General features: G+C 36.4%; 1 protein-coding gene across 8 annotated transcripts in view; it reads left to right on the top strand.

The window, feature by feature from the left end:
- Positions 1-16,489, top strand: part of LOC136878816 (phosphatidylcholine:ceramide cholinephosphotransferase 2) — a 724,489-nt gene extending 708,000 nt beyond the window's left edge. For all 8 annotated transcript variants that reach the window (XM_067152320.2, XM_067152315.2, XM_067152316.2 and 5 more), the window contains 2 exons: positions 10,646-10,821; positions 14,224-16,489. In XM_067152320.2, the coding sequence (XP_067008421.2) occupies positions 10,646-10,821; positions 14,224-14,379 (332 nt within the window). In that variant the 3' untranslated portion in view covers positions 14,380-16,489. The remainder of the gene's footprint in view (positions 1-10,645; positions 10,822-14,223) is intronic.
- Positions 16,490-17,980: the final 1,491 nt, after the last annotated feature.

Here is a 17,980-nt window from a genome sequence, read left to right as displayed (position 1 = left end):
GAATGTTTTGTATTCTACCTTTAAAAAAAACCAAAAAAACAGTAAAAACTATTTGTTCGGGGCATCGACCCATGTGGATTTTTTGCCCCTACTGGCACCATATTGTATGAACCTGCATGTAATTGGAATGGCAGTAGTGTGGAATCTTGTGTGTGAGGAAAGGGAGATTAAGGACGTCGCAAACACCCAGTTCCCAGGCCAATTAAAAACCCCTGACCCGGCCGGGAATCAAACCCGGGGTCACCGGGTGACAGGCGGACGCGTTACCTCCTACACCGCTGGGCCGGACTGTATTCTACCTTAATTGTAATTTTGTAGTGAATTCTCTGTTTTTACAACAAAAGATTAAACATGTTATCCTTGAACTATACTTCTTATTTATTGTCACTCGTGATCATGAAACTCCTCGATTCCACTAGTAAGTGGGAGATGATCCACCTGATAGCCAAACCCTTTAGGGAATCAAAATGACTCTCCTAATCAGTTCATGTGAATCATATGTACTGTTGTTTAGATGCAAGTGGGGTGTGAGTTAGAACTCAAAATAGACATTTTCAACCGTCATGTGGACTGTCTCTGATTTTATTGGAAAAAGAACGTTCAGTGTATAGTAAAGTAGATGTCCACTGTAACGAGTATGGCATATAGCAAGAATCCCGTTATAATGACTGTTGTCTGTCCATTCAAAATTCCTATATTATACTGTATTATCTTTTGGTTGCAGCAAGAGCCCTAACACACATTTGTTACTACAAGTGATTAAGTGTGTGCAACTTTCTCCGGTACAGACATTTACACACCCAGCGATTATATTGCATGTTCGAAGGTGATGTCAAAAATAATTTACAAAACAATTAGTGAATACTGCTCAAGGCCTGAGTTCATGTTCATTGAAATTGAGGCTCTAGGTGTAAAGTGCTTACTGAGTGTTGTGTATCACCCACCAAAGATTGGATAAATCACCGACCTTGAAGACATCTTACTTGACCTCCTACCCAGGTATGAGCATTTTTTATTACTAGGAGACCTCAATACTGACATCCTTAACGACAAAATGACTGAGACTAAACAACTAAGCAACATATTTAAATCTCGTAACATGACGATTTTGCCACTTAACCCAACACTTCACACAGCCACGTCACATACATTACTGGACTTAATTGTGACGAATAACCCTGACAGGGTACTGACCCACGGGCAAATGTCCGCTTGCGGACTATCCAATCAGGACTTAGCTTATTCACTTAAATGCCCCAAGTACAGACCTAAATTAATTACATTCCGAGACCTAAAAAGTATAAATAATGAAGCCCTATTAGAAGACGCTGCAAACATACCTTGGCATAATGTCCATATTTTAGATAATATAGATGATAAAGTGGAGTTCTTAAACACACAACTGCTAGCTCTTCTTAATAAACATGCGCCAAAACGCACTGCTCGTGTAACGCCCTGCAGCTCCATGGATGTTGCAGGAAATACGAGACTTAATGACAGAGAGTGACAAAGCTTTCAGAAAATTTAAAACTAGCCAAATACCAAACGATTTTGACCTGTACAAGACCCTTCGTAACAGGATCACACAGGCCGTAAGGAATGCTAAAATAAGACACTCACAGAACATTTTGCTAACCCGAAACACGACAACAATCGGGAAAACCGTTAAAAAAACTGGGCATAGGTGGAAATAAAATGCATACTGCTGACGTTAAACTATCACTGGATGATTTAAACCAATACTTTACTACAAGACCCGTTAAAATTGACGAGACAACAAAAGAACAGACGATTAACAAAATTTTACACAATGGCAATACTAACAATGGAGGAGAACAGTTATATTTTTCCCTCGTAACTCCTGCAGAAGTGAGATAAATTGCATGATCAATAAAGACAACTGCGACAGGATGTGACGAGATTGTTCCACAGTTACTGTTAAAAACTCTAGACGTAATCCTCACATCATAAATACCTCACTGATAACCGGCATATTCCCTTCCCTTTGGAAATATGCAATTGTTCGCCCACTCCCCAAGACCAACAATCCCGTGGAACCCTTGATCCTTTTGCATTTTACCATTTCTCTCCAAAATTTTGGAGAAAATAGTTCACAGACAAATAATCGCATATTTAAATAACAATATGCTTCTTGACAAATACCAGTCTGGTTTTAGAAGGAATCATAGCACAACTACTGCACTGCTTAAAGTTACAAACGACATAGGAGTAGCTATGGATAAGGGAGAAGTTACTGTTTTAACTCTTCTAGACCTTAGCAAGGCCTTTGACTGCGTTGACACGGACATACTAATAGCAAAATTATGTGCTCTTTAATTTCTCACAAAGCACACTATCCTGGATATATTCCTATCTCTCTGATCGCCTGCAGTGTGTATCTACAGGTGAAAATTTCTCTTCATGACAATCTGTAGAGACTGGAATACAACAGGGGTCAGTGCTAGCGCCACTCCTATTTTCGATCTTCATTTCAGGACTAACACAAGTAATTAAACATTGTCAATATCATGTGTACGCAGACGACATGCAGATATATACACATGCACATCCTCGTGACTTACCAACTGCAATAAATAATATGAATGACGACCTAGGAAGAATATGTAGGAGGACCGATGACCATGCACTAAAAATCAATGCCCAAAAATCGCAGTGTATTCTTTTAGCTACCCAAAAAACCCATGCACGACTTACAGACATCCATACCCACTCAGTAACATTAAGAGGCACTCAGTTACAATTCAAAGACGCAGTTAAAAACTTAGGGATGATAATGGATAAAAACCTTAGTTGGAACGATCATGTAACAGGTATATGTCAACGAGTGTTTTATTCTTTACATTCCCTTAAAAAACTCAGAGATTTACTCCCCGAAAATGTAAGAAAACTGCTTATCCAAAGTATGGCAATGCCAATATTCGACTACTGTGACGTTGTATACAGTAACCTGAACGTCTCACTTTCCATCAAGCTCCAAAAGGTACATAACGCATGCGTTCGATTTATTTCAGATATGCCAGGGTTTAGCCATATTTCTCCCGCATTTGGTAGGCTTTCATGGCTACGCTTAAGAGAGCGGCGAAATTTACATATTCTTTCCGTTACATCGTATACTGAACCTTAACACACCTGAATACCTTGCCACACAATTCCATTACCTAGCATCACCTTCTAGTATTCCTACCAGATCATCATCCAGCGCAGTACTAAGCATTCCCATTCACCGCTCAACTGGCTACAGTAGATCATTTATAGTCGCCGCCAGCCGAATTTGGAATTCCCTACCTGCTGAAATTAGGAGCGTGTCAAACCACCTCCGCTTTAAGAAACTCTGTCAAACTTGGTTAATAAATAATAATAATTTCTTATAACATAGTAGGATTAGATCATAGCTAAGTTATTAGGTTAATTAAAAACATTTAATTGATACCTTAAGATATTAAACTGTAGATAATTTAGTGTATATTTAACTCTTCATGTAGGTGTATGTATGGTCTGACAGAATAGCAGGCTTCATAGCCTGAGTCCCGCCATATAAAGCAAGACAATAAATAAATAAATAAATAAATAAATAAATAAATAAATAAATAAATATTAGTAATACCCATCAACTGTTGTTCCGTAAAGAAAAATGGAAATGAAAGAGGAGATGTTTTTGTAAATACATGCGTAAATAACATGTCCAATAGCAGTTGTTACCTCTTAAAAATAAAAGCTGAAGTAAACGATCGCTTAATTTTAATGCTAAATACTGCAATTAAGTAAGAATGGGATACACCTCAAGATATGGCAGTGTGCATCATTGATTTCTGAGGTTAGTTCTATATTTTCTCACATCTGTTAAATGTTGGAAAAGCTATTATCATGTAATTTAATAAGCAAGATATATATCATTTCTGTACTGTCGCTTGCTATGTATTTTCATGGTGTATATATATATATATATATATATATATATATAGTACGGTTAACTTAGGTTAGGTGACTGTTTGAATAAGAAAACGGAAATGTTTGCCACAAAATACAGTCGATCATCTTCGGTACGGTATCGTTTTCTCACTATGTGCACTTGCGAGCTCTCTCGATATTCGAAGACAATGTCCGAATCAATTAGTAATACCTGTCGACTGCTGTTCCGAAAAGAGAAATCTGTAATGAAAGAGAACATGTTTTCTTAATAAATACTTAAATAATAGGGTCGATAGCAGTTGTTAACTCGTTAGATATAAAGGCTAACTAAACGATCGCTTAATTTTAATACTCTGCACAGAAATTAAGTAAGAATGTGATGCACCTCAAGATATGGCAGAGTACATCACTGATTCAGAGGATAGTTATATTTTCTCGCATCTGGTTAAATTTCGGAAAGGATGTTCCTAGTTATTTTGTGGTGATGAGTTTATAATTCCTCTACATGCACTTGAAATACATTTTCATGACAAGATATTAGAATCATTCCGTATTGACGGTTTTCACTTTACAATGGCGAAAAATGAAAGTATCCTCCTATTCAATACATCATATATTCCGTCATTAGACGGAGTAAACAAGTTCAGACATGTTTCGGCTCGTTTGAGCCATCTTCAGTGAAAAAATTAGGGGGGGTGGAATAATTTACATAATATGAGTTGAAAAAATGCTAAAAAACATAATGAAAGCGCAAATGAAAAAACAAACAAAAGAGAGCCTAAGCGGAAACAAAATAGCACAAATATACAATATTTACATCAATATGCAGAGTAAAATGTATTGAATAGGAGGATACTTTCATTTTTCGCCATTGTAAAGTAACATTTTCATGATACATTACGGTTAGGTTAGGTGACGCTATTCGAGGAAGGAAACTGGAACGTTTGCCTCAGAGACCTCTGGAGTGATACTGTTAATTTTTTCAGAATTAAATTAATCATACACTTTCACGTAGTATCAGATTTCGAAAAATAACAAACTAGCAAGCCATAGTGTAGATATCATCTGCGAAAACATAAGTTTTGAACAAACTAATTGCTGTTTCATACAGATTTTAATGTCTGTGGGCTTTTTCCCGACTATTGCAAAAAATTGGATATAACGGCTGACGATGACCTGGACTAAGGTCGAAACCGGTCCCATTTAAATAAGAATGTAATTACTACATTTCTTTCTTTTATGTATTGAATTGGTTGAACTTCAATTATTTAATTTTTAATGTTAACAATCCGTTATAGCGAGTAAATTTCTTGCTGTTATGATTTCTCACTATAATGGACTTTTATTGTACTTCAGGTCAGGTAGTACAAGTGATGTCTTAAAAATCGCAAACAAACTTTTCAGCAGTCCACTATGGTCTGAATGATTGATGATGATGATGATGATGATGATGTCTGGTACATTTTTAATTCTTAAGAAGTCCAGTGTCTACTTAGGAATTGTCCCTCCAGTGCCAATTATAAGCCCAATGACTTTCTATTTTTTAATTCCGTGCTTTCAAAGATCCTCGGTGCATAGTTCATGTATAGCCTTCTTCATTATTTGCCTCACAATTGTAATTATTACCGATACTCGCCCCACTGTTGGGTGTCAACGGACTTGTCACTTGATAAATCTGAGTAAATGGGTGTTGGAGTTCACCAGAGAATCCCTCAAATTTAAATAATAATAGTGGCAGGGCAAATGAAAATCTGAGCTTAGGTTGTGTCCATTAACTGCAAATCTGGTATTTTGTTAGGCCTTATCCAATACCCATTGACAATGAAATTGAAAATGATTCAACAATTGAGGAATAACCTGTCACAGTGATTTCTCCATGAACAGTCGACAAGAAACAAACTTGGAAAACTAAATATATTTAAAAACATTTTAAATCAACATATCATACTAAGAATAATCAACAGAATCCAATTAGAAAGGCATTCACAACATTTTGTACAGTTCTCCCCCACTTGCTCAGTCATAAATATGTTGATGTCTTTAAATTCAACCTTTTAACAGGCCCACATTTGTTCTCCCAAATTTTTCATTACTTAGTGAGATTTGAATAGTCTAAGTTTTACATGGATATGTAATAGTTGACATCTCATTCCACCTCCATGACTCAAATTATCCTCTGCACGCTAGCATGCATACGTGGGCCGACTTCTCCTTCTGTTGAAATTGTTGATAATCTTGAGCTCACTCAAGAATATATAGAGCGTTGTCCCAAAACGAGCTAAAAAATTTTGCAAGATTTGACATATAGGCTACTGAATGCCGTTGCGGTATAAATTTCACTAAGTGATTGTAATAAAATGATCTGCACACTGTTGAGTTAGATTATATGTAAAGATACTGTAAAAACAATATCAATTCACATGTTAGTAGCTTTGACATTGTCTCGGTCTCACATTTTCTTACTAATATTTCACAATAGAGACTCCCAAGTATCACTCAGGGTCGGCTCTTTTGATCCTTGCAGTTGGATGTCTCCGCCACTGGAATGCCGTTTCTGTTCAAGGCATGTTGCTCTCTGACATCTGCGTCCTCTGATGCAGAGTGGGTGTCGGCCCACAGGTGGCCACGGCTGGTCCGTGGTCCAACAGCTCTGCACTCCAACCAGCCAACCGAGCAGAGGAGGGGTGGCCACGGCTCTACTGTGGCTCTACCCCTCTGCATTCAGGAGACGGGAAAGGGCTGGGCCTCACAACTGGCCCCAACTGTTGGCTGTCCTGAGATTGGTTTTTCCGTGGTTTTCCGTTCTCCTGCACAGAGGCGAATGCTGTGACAGTTCCTAGTAAAGGCCACGGCTGCTAACCCTCTTTTCTCCAAGCATCTCCTTCACATACAAGTATGAAGGACGAGTTTTATTTTACAAAGTGTTTAAAATTGTTTACATTAAATAGGTCATCATCAGCTGTTGATGAACCTGCTTGATAGCGATTATACATAATAAAACATTACAAAAATTAAACAAGAATGCCTTATTCTAATATAATACTAATGTTAAGATATATACATATAGTACAATTAAAGGGGCTGCAGTCCCATTCAAAACACTTTAAAGTATTGATTAGGTGGAAAACTCATCCTTCATACTTATATGCTCAAATTCAAATTCAATACGGACCATGAAGCTGATAGATTATAGCATCTCCTTCACCGTAACAAATCTCCCGGCCTGAAAGACGGCGTCATTGTCCTGAGGCCCACCTCCCCCTTCAGACGAGGAATGAAAACATTTTAGTCGTAGTTATAGTAGTTTCTTTAACGGGATGATCTTCATCTCAACGTACGTGTCTATACCAGCGCAACTGCCTCTCCTCCAATTTCTCACTGATAGGGTCTGTATTATATGATCCTCGTATATGCTCATTGCGCACTCGGTCCAGGAGGGTGACACATGCTGAACATCGCAACATCTGCATTTCCGTTACATGCATTTGCTGATCGTGCTTCTTTTGCCTTGTCCAACACTCGGAGCCGTAAGTGAGGGCGGGCCTGACAACAGTCTCGTATGTCTTGCCTTTAAGCTTGATAGGCATCCTCCTGTCACATAAGATGCCTCAGCAAACTCCATTTGGTCCATCCAATGTTGATGCGATGCTTCATGTAGTCATCATTCTTCGTATATGTGTTGATAACTGCGCCCAGGTACTAGAATTTATTCGTCATTGTCACTGGTTCACCTGCTAAGAAAACTGTGTCGAGTGGACCTTGAACTTCTGGCATGACAAAGTTATACTCAGTCTTCTTACGGCTTATTCCGAGTCCATTCATCTCCAGAGCTTTTCTCCACAGTTCTAAGGCTGCCTCGACCTCATCACATGTTTCACCAACAAGGGACGATGTCGTCTGCGTATAGAAGGGTCCATGGTAGTTGCGTTATGAGTTGTTCTACGAGATAGTTAATAACTATATTGAATAAGATTGGGCTCAAAGCTGAACCTCGATGAACACTAACCTCGTTCAGGGGATACTTTCAGAGATACCAGAACTAGACTTCACCTTCGTAGAGGGACGAATGTACTGATACATCTCTTAACCCGATGAGTGTTACGCCCGCCTATAGACGGGCTTACGCGGCCGGTCCACTAGTGCTACGCCCGTCTATAGAAGGTGCGCAAGAATTTTAATTTTTTTGAGTTTCCCGGTTCACTTTCGAGTGCGAATTTGATCTGTGAAATGTTCTGATATCTGTTGGGCGTTATGTAGAACTAACTGATCAGAAATTATAGCTTTGGGAAGTAACTTACAGAGCTTTTTGTAGACATCTGTGGAGTTCATCTGTGATGTAAACAAACATGGCGGATCAACAATCTCTTTGCTCTTGCTTCGATGTTATTTCGGATCACAGAATCTTTCAGTTATTAACCACAGTGGAAAGTGATGATAGATATAATAATTTTAAGGAATTGTTAAGCGATTTTGAAAGCGAGAGTGATAGAGTGCCGAAAATATTGTATGTGAGAGAGAAACAGAACCTCCTTCTAAACGAAAGAAGACAAACACGGGGAGTACAAAAGCTATTTTACCGCTAATTTCGTGGCGGATGGATTACTTTTCTTCACCATAGTTTCAGGTAACTGTGACAGGCTCTGAGGGCCAAGTAGTGTTTGATGACAACCAGAAAATCATTGATTTTTTAGAAACTTTTGTGCCAGTGGAGTTGGTGCAGATAGTTGAACAAATAAGCATCACAAACAACCAGTACAAAACGTTAAACTATCACCACATTCCAGGTTTGGAAAGTATTGTAAAATATCAACTTATATACTTCTAAGGAGGTACATGTATTAGTTGCCTACAGATTTTAGGAAATAATATTACTTTGGGCTCTTTACTTTGTATAAAGACAATGCACGCATGGGCACATAAGTGTAATTTTTTCTCTCAAAATAATATTGAACATAAGTGTAGGATTTTCCATTTGCATTTAGATTTATAAACAAGGAACATTTATAAACATTTTAAGCTAATTACCCCACTGATAAGTTAAAAACTGAGGCTTCTACAATTTTTTTTATGTACGAATGAAAGAACTCGGCACTGAGGTACCAAACAGTCAACTGTAACTCAGCACTTAAAAGGTTAATATTTTATTAAATATTCCAAGTCTTCTTTTGTTTGCTTTTTTGGTGTATACATTTGTAAACTGTTTTTTGAAGCTTGTTACAACTGTCAGACGATCATGGCTGGGCAATTGCGAAATTTATGTGAATAAAGGCTGCTGTGGAAATTAACTTTTTATTCTTGTTCATGATGATGATGATGATGATTATTATTATTATTATTATTATTATTATTATTATTATTATTATTATTATTATTATTATTATTATTATTATTATTATTATTATTATTAAAGGCTTACGAAATTTTTGAATAAAATATATGTAATGTAAACAGTACGTAATATAGTATTGAAAAGGTGGACCATTTCTGAATAAGTTTTATTATTATAATTATTGTGATTAATAATAATTATCATAATTGGACTAGGGAAATGATGGGCATGACCGCCATAGTCACTGGCTCTTACATAGGTGGCTGCAGTTCGAAAATCCATGAAATTTTGGAAAAAAATATATCTAATGTAAACAGTATGCAATATAGTGTTGAAAAGATGGACCATTTGACATAAATACACCCTGCGGGTGGGGGACACACATGTAGAATACACCCGCAGTACCCACTGCCTGTTGTAAGAGGCGACTAAAAGGGGCGATCAACGGATGATCAAATTAAAACCATGAGACTACTTGTAATTAGTACCATCACGCACGGAACACCATGGGTCGCATTTACTTGCGCGTAGTATCACTATGTTAGGTATGCACTAGGTTTGTGATTAGTAGCGACAGTGTGTGAATCAGGATGAGGGTCTTACAGTACCTGTGATTCGTACCCCTATATGAGCAACATCATGGTATGAGCGACACCATGGTTCTGCCTTGCCTATACTTAGTTCCCACTTTGTGAGGAATACCACGGGATAGTTCGGGTCCCTGTGGTTAGTAGACTTATGTGAGGAATGCCATAGGTTTGTGTTACCTTTATAGGTTTGCATTGCCTGTATATAGCGCCGCAATGTGTGAAACACTATAGGTCTGTGTTACATGTGCGTATTACACTACCTGTGACCATAATGTTTGGAATACCACAAGTCTACACTACTTTTGATTAATACCGCCAAATGACAAATAGCATGGTTCTGCTTTCCTAGCAATAAGTACCATTATGAGGGGCCGATGACCTGAATTTTGGACCCGTTTCTACTGCAAGCATAATCGATTCAGCATCGTGCTATAGAAGCAGTCCCTTGGTTAGTAATACTATTGTTCTGTGCCAGTTTCTGTGCATGTGAGGCACTGTGGGTCGGTTCCACTGATCATTTTAAATTCATATCCATCCATTCATTCTTCGTCGTCACGCTTTGAATTCTGGTCAATAGAGGATTTTGGGCTTTTGTCATAACATTTCATACCATTAGGAGCCGATGAACTCGATGTTAAGCCCCCTTTAAACAATCATCATCATCATCATCATTTGACATAAGTTTTGTTATTATTGTGATTATTATTATTATTATTATTATTATTATTATTATTATTATTATTACTAATCTCAGGTATATATATTTAACAACCTTTTTTTCTGACCGTTGTTGCAGATTCACCAAAGAGGTGTTTCCCTGTTCATTGGATCTCGTGGTTAGTGTCTGTTACGGGAGTCATTATGGTGCTGATAGCTCATGGTCACTACACGGTAGATGTAATAATTGCTTATTATGTCACTACTACTCTCTTTTGGATTTATCATACGCTAGCCAACAATGCTAATTTGAAGGTATGTATAACTGTACTTTCTTTAACACTATATTCTATTTTTAAAACCTATTGTTCGTACGAGTTGTAATTCTAATTGGACTTTGGGAAATGATGGGCATGATTGGGTGCGGTTTGAAAATCCAAGCCAAGGCTTATGAACATTTTGAAGAAAATATATGTAATGTAAACAGTATGTAATACAGTATTGAAAAGGTGGACCATTTCTGACATAAGATTTTTCATTGTTGTCCAACTTGGCTGCTGTAATCCTGGTGATATTTGAAGGTGTTATGTCGGCCTCATGTTGGTAGATTTACTGGCCTGTAAAGGAACTCCTGCAGAAAAAATTTCTGGCTCCTCGGTGTTTCCAAAAAAAACCATAAAGTAATTAGTTGGGTGTACGTATAAAACCAATAACATTATTATCTAGAAATGCAGTTGTAAAGTTTGTTTAAATTCAAAGCTAGAATTAGGTCTTTTTTTATATTCCAAGCTCTTTTCTATTGACTAGCACATTGCAAAAACTGAAATAATATTTCTCTGTCCAATCATGATTTTACCATCCTTCTTCTTATTTTTTAAAGGGTTTTGTTTATTGAAGACCTTGATTGGATGAAGAGGTTGAATCTTTGAAATTTCCAGATTCTTTCTAGTTGCCTGTCTTGAATTATGACCCTCTTATTCTTTCCCATTCCTTTCCTCTAAATATTTCAGTTTCCATTATTTCTGTGTGTAGTTCACACATGGTCTTTCCTTAGTTTTAATTTTCTTCAGTGCCTCTTTTAGTTGAGACAAATTTTGTTGCGAGTCTTAACCAAGGAACAAAGCAGTTGTGGTTCAAATCCTAGCTAATGCATGTGGGATTTTGAAGTGAATATTCACATCTGTGTGTTGCATTTCGCATAAAGTTGGAAGTCTCATGGCTACAGTCACGATATAAATAGTTTTGTAAAACTACAAACTTAATTTAAAAATTTTGCCATTATGTGTCTCCATTGAAATGGCATCTTTCTTCAATTCATAATTATAACCTCAGTCAAAAGATTTCCAGAACAGGTATGATAAGTTCCATTAGCTGATCTCTGTTCATGAATCCCTATTATTTTCCTTTTCTGTCTTGAATCTTCTCCAAGCTCCTACAGATGTTTTCTTCTCTTCCTTAATAATCCTTTAGTACTATCCCTTAGCCACTGTTATTGTATTTTCCTTTTTATTAATTATTTTTTTATTTTATTTTTTTATTATGTTCTTTCCTCATTCTTTTCAACTGATTTCTTTCAATATTCTATGCGTTTGATCTATCAAGTATGGTGGTGGTTGTAAGAGGAAGTACTGCTGGGCAACCATCCTCTCTTTAGACTGCTCAGAGGAAAAATGGAAGAGGTCCGATAAATCGAAGAATGAAGGTATTAGCAAATGAGGGAAGAGTCGCAAAGGATGTGAAAATGAAAAGCCTCCCTAGGCCTTGCTAACATAATACCTTCGGGGTGGAAAAAGAACAAGCCCGTCCCACGGTCTGTGGGTAGCAAGCCTGCCTCTTATCTGGAAGCTCTGGGTTAATTTCTGGACAGGTCAGAGGTTTACTGCATCCGAGAGCTGGTTCGAAGTCCACTCAGCCCATGTGAGAACAATTGAGAAGTTATCAAATGTTGAGATGGCGTCTGGTGTAGAAGGAAGAGAATAATGAGAGAGAGGATTCATTGCTCTCGAGCGTGCATTGTCTCGTATTCTGCAGCTTCATCTGCCAGCCACTTACTTCGCATGATTTGATTTTTATTCTGACTCCTACTACCATCAGTAAAAAAGGCAAATAGTATGCACAGTTATGACGTTATGAGAAACGGTGTCTTTAAGCTTTGGTGGACACAAGAAATTATTTCATCGGACCCTTCGAAACCTTATGCTCTATCCAGGAAAAAATTGAACTTATAAAAGCCAGCGCATATAGAAGGCCGGATCAGGGAGCTTGGGCAGCAATTATTTGTCTGGTAGTTGAATGATAAAAGTTAGTTCCCCCCCCCTTCCCCCTCATTTTGTGTTTCCAGGAGTTTGAAAAATGCTGTGGTTCAAGTTTTTAATAGACAAATTCACCTAACAGCTTATGTTTCAACAGCGCATTCCTTCTAGTTTTAGCTTTCTTTACAAGTTCCTGCAACTCAAAACACTTGCAGATCTATCTGTGGCCTGAGTCTTAAATATTGTACCGAGTTGTAAAAACATCATGAAATAAATTTTTAACTCAGTTCAGTATTTTGCACTGCATTATAAGCCCGCCACAACTGCTTGATGTATAGGCCCTATATCACTTAACTAGTACTGTCACTTATATTTACCACGATAGGTGTCAAAAGATTCACTGTACTTCCTTTCACATTCTGTACTTGCTCCAAAGTTTCTTGACCTGGTGTTGCCCCCTCTTTTTTCTCTTGGCTAGAGACCAAATTTCAAATATCCTTTTCCAGGCCTTTGAATTCCAAATTTTGAAATTCCCAAAATGGAAACAAATGCATTCTGACATACCTGTAGTAGCTGTCTTTTCTCATCTGTGGTTGTCTCTGGGTAGTGTCCTGGGTCACATACCACAGAATGAAGTAATCCTGGATTTTTTTTTTGGGGGGGGGGGGGAGATTTGTAAAATGATTAATAAAAATTACTGTAATATTCCATTCCAAGGTCATTTAATTTCAGTGTTGGTGAATGCCTGAAATCATTAAAATTGGGAGCATTAGCTTCAAGAAATAACGATTTTGGCTCTTCGTTATTCAGTATGATCATTATAGAAGTACCATGTTCTGCTGTGGTACTAGGGAAAGTGATAGTAATACTCCACTTTGCTCTTTTCTCAGTATTTTTTCTTCCATTCTACATTCCATTTTCTACCACATCCTTGATCAGCAGCGCAAATATTATCTTTAGAACTTTGAATTGCTTATTCATAATCATTCACTACACAAATATTTCTGACTGAACTTAAAGGTAGTTACTGTTGTTCTATCTTGGGTTGGCGACTCTATGAACAGTGAACTAATTCATTGTTCATGAACTGCATTACGTATTATTTACTGCAAACATGATGTTCCCCCATTTCAATGCATGATGACAAACATCACCAATAAAAATTTATTTCAGGCTCTAGTTTTAGTAGATTTGCACTGGACATATCAAGTTAGGAAACAGAAAGTGCTGTGGACATAAACCACTTTTTGAACCGAACATTAAATTAATTCAGTGAATCATATGTACAGGATGAGATGAATTGCGGAGCAGAAAGTTTTTCTGTATTAAAGAGCGAGTTACAAAGAGTATAAAACAAAGCCTATCTCATGTTCATTTTGTGTACATGTTGATGTAGAGAACTAACCAGCTCATATAATGTAAATGTTTTTTATCATCTTCGATATTGTATTTTTTTCTCTTTCAGCAATATGGGCCAAATAATTTTTTGGCGAGGGTGTGGTGGTTTCCGTTGTTCCGGTACTTTGAGAAAAATGTTGGTGGTCCTGTACCGCGGCAGTATGAATGGCCGCTCCCGTGGCCTCGGTGGTGCCATGGGAAACATCCAAATCGGAACAGTTAGTGAGGCGTTTGCCACCTTGTGGCCATCACTGTCGTCAAGACTGAACTGTTCCTGTCGTGTGATGTGTTCCTATATGTTGCTTGATAAAGCTGCGACAGAAGTGGGTCGGGGTGGGCTGTACATCGAAAGTACGTTTAGTGGTTTGTTGCCAAATAAAGGATGAGTCCCTTTTAAACGCCAAAGTGAAGCAACTAACAATATATATTTTTTTGTGAATATTGTACTTGTGGTGTAAAACTTGCTAAATGTGTCATTGTTTTGTATAATATTTGTTGCCTTAGAGACCCGAAGTGTTTCGTCTTAAATAAAGAAAACAAGTCCCTGTGGAGGTAACATGTGAACGTTACATTGTTAGTTTTTTGTTATTTATTTTTTTAATTATTTACTGTTTTGTAACTGGTAGAACTCATGGTATGAATTTTGTATATTGTAGATTTTATACATGAGATTTGTATAGTATGAAGGCATACGCTTGTGTCGAGAGTATTTTTCCCATAAATGTACATACTTTGATTACATTGCCTATGTAAAGAAAATGTTGAATATTGGAAAGATCAGTTTTGTAGAAATGGGGATGTGTGTACTGCTCTTCTCTGTGACTGTGCTGCACATTTGCCAAAGTCTTGTAATATCTGTAAATACTGTTTATTAAAAGAAATTCTTTTTGTATTAACGGTGTTTACCAAACTTAGTTGAGAATTGTTGTGCACGCGTTATGTTAAAGCCGTGGCTGTGTTACAGAATGGGTTGATGATGTAGCTTTATTATTGCAGGTTACGGTGTTGTGTAAAATACTTTAAAAGATATGGCTGAGTAAAGCTGCCTTCTCATTTTAATAATTTAAAAAAAATTCATAGTTACTTCATAAGTCTTAATCTTGGGTACCCTCTGAAATGAAGTAATTTTGCCACCTTTTACTTGCCTTTAAAAACAAAATATTTTACTATTTTTTCTTTAAACTAAGACAATTGCACTTGGTTAGAATAATTGAAACAATATTAAAACTGAAACCTTGCAACATATCTTTACATTGGAAGCTCCTTTGTGACCATGCAGTTTGACAATATTGTAATATGCTTCGAATTTATCTCGCTGTCAGGTAATATAATTATCCTGTATTTAAAAAATCTGTTAAATGTCTATTGAATATATTCTTAAATTACTTTTAAAATTTTTGGCATCATTATTATCAGGTCTTTTAAACATTGTACATGTACATAAATAAGTATATATGGTTTTAATTCTTAATGCAAGATGATTTTATTTTCAAGAACCTATAAATTCTGCTTTAAAATGTTTTAATTCCTAACAATTCAGTAGAGTATGGCTGGTATATGACTAGAATATACTATGGATATCAATGTCCATAAATTATCAAGAATGTAAGTAATTGGTATGCCTTCAACATGACTGCAGGTGTATGATCTCAGGTTGATGTTGTCGAGACTCTGCAGCTTTCTTGAAGGTATTAGGAGCCAGAAATATATGATGCCAAATATATCAAATAAGAAGGAAATTAAATGAAAAAACAAAGAAAAAGAAAAAAAAAAATGATCATGGTTCCAATCAGTTCTTCCAAGAGGGATCATGATCTCCACTGACGAATCTTAAGAAAGGAGTGATATTCAAACTTGTAATATTTCCTTAGTTTTTTCTTATAAGTAAAAAATCCATGTAATAGATTAGTTTAGCATATAATCATTAAGTGTGCCTTGCTGAACACTGTCCACTGATAACTCATTTCTAACATTTTTGGAAAACAAAAATATCATTGTTGGTTCTTAAGAGTTTTTACTGACAAAATTTGTATCTAAAATATTATTTCTTCCAGCATCTCTTACTTTCATGATAGTAGGCTGTAGGACAGAGATTAACCACCCTTAAGAGTGAGTATTTTTATACAAAGTTCATGTAAACATCATTATTTTAAAGTACTGTTATAATAGATGGTTAAAGTTTCAGGTTAAAGTGTTATTTTTCAGGTGGAAATGTGTGTAAACCTGAGATGTTGTAAATGTGCAGGTAATAAGAAAACCTCTTCTAGACCAGTGCAAGATCTGTATTATAAAAGGTATAATAAATATGAAAAACATTCCATTTGTTTAAAGAATGTATGTACATATTAATGTTTGGAGAGTTAAGATCTTATTTCACCATATTAACAGAAAATCCTTGTGGATATTATTGCCCATCCCAATCCCTTTCCAAAAGTGAATAATGGTCTGCTAGCAGTATTAGAGGAATACATTTTAGAAGAAAAGGGTTGAACACTTCAAATGCACTGTTCCTAATTGACAGGTATGTATGTAATTTATTTATTTATTTATATATGTATTTATTTATATATTTAGTTAGTTAGTTAGTTAGTTAGTTAGTTATACACTGATATGCATTTGCCAAAGGACGCAGAATAACTTGAAAGTTCTTCGAAAATAATTGAATTGTTGGTTTCATAAAAGAAATATCAATGAATGTGAGCCTTTTTTTTTTTTTTTTAAATGTTATCTATCATGGGCTTTGTTAGAGGGGGGGGTGGGGGTGAGGGACACAATAATTTTTAATAATAATAATTGTAATATGTTGCCTTTGGAGAGGCCAGTGCAGTTCTTTCAAATTTACGCCCAACCTACGTGTCAGATTTGTCAAGAGAAATGCAATTCAGAATTAGAAAGATGTATAACAAATGTCTGAACTGTGTTATGGCAAAAAAATCAGAATGGTTTAGAACAGACAGAGGAGATCTACAAGGAAGTGTACTTTCACCAGTGCTCTTTTATGTAGTGACTAGCTGATGTACCCGTGCTTCGCTACGGAATTCTACATTGTATACAGAATTCTAGGTTGGGTAGTGTACACGTTGTGAGCAAAGCTGTATTAAATTACATAGCTCTTAACGTTACCCTGGAAATAAGATGTACAATATTATAGGTTAGGATCCACCTTTCAATACTCCGTAATAAGATGGTAAAAAGTAGTTACAACCTGTTTAATGGGACCGGTTTCAACACATTTTAAGTGTCATCATCAGCCAATTTGCGAAGATCTTAAAACAATTAGCATATTGAATACAGGCAAAAAATTAACATTGTATCATAACGTAGCAATTCAGTAAATGTTCAAAACACAATAATCACAGTCAAGAGAGTAAACAGAACATCACTATCTTGCGCCGAAAACAAATATAGCTGAAGTTCATAAGCAGGTCAAATATTCGCTTATGTAAAGTCGTTGCTAGGCAGGTCTTGTAGGCATTTGTTTCTCCGGCCGAAGAGCAAAAGGTGACGTGAATGAAGTCCTAGGAAAACAGTGTAGGATTTAATTTCGTCAAATTTCAAAGTGGATATATAGGTTTTTTAAAATAATTTAAAACGTTAAAAAAGAATAAAGCCAAATAAAAAATATATTTAAAAAAATAGGAAGAAATAATGAAAGAAATACGAGGTTCAACTCGAAACAACTTGCCGTAGTAATTGATAAAGAAATGATAAATAGAGAAAGGGGGGACGTTAATTAGAGGGTGGTGATGGTGGTGGTGGTGGTGGTGGTGGTGGTTATTGTTATTAGAGGAAACGCGATGGAGAAATCACCATATGAAGACTGC

The sequence above is a fragment of the Anabrus simplex genome, chromosome 8 (assembly GCF_040414725.1).
Source record: "Anabrus simplex isolate iqAnaSimp1 chromosome 8, ASM4041472v1, whole genome shotgun sequence".
NCBI classification, from domain to species: Eukaryota; Metazoa; Arthropoda; class Insecta; order Orthoptera; family Tettigoniidae; genus Anabrus; species Anabrus simplex.
The sequence above is the reverse complement of the archived record's forward strand: the minus strand, read 5'-3'. Positions and strand labels throughout refer to the sequence as shown.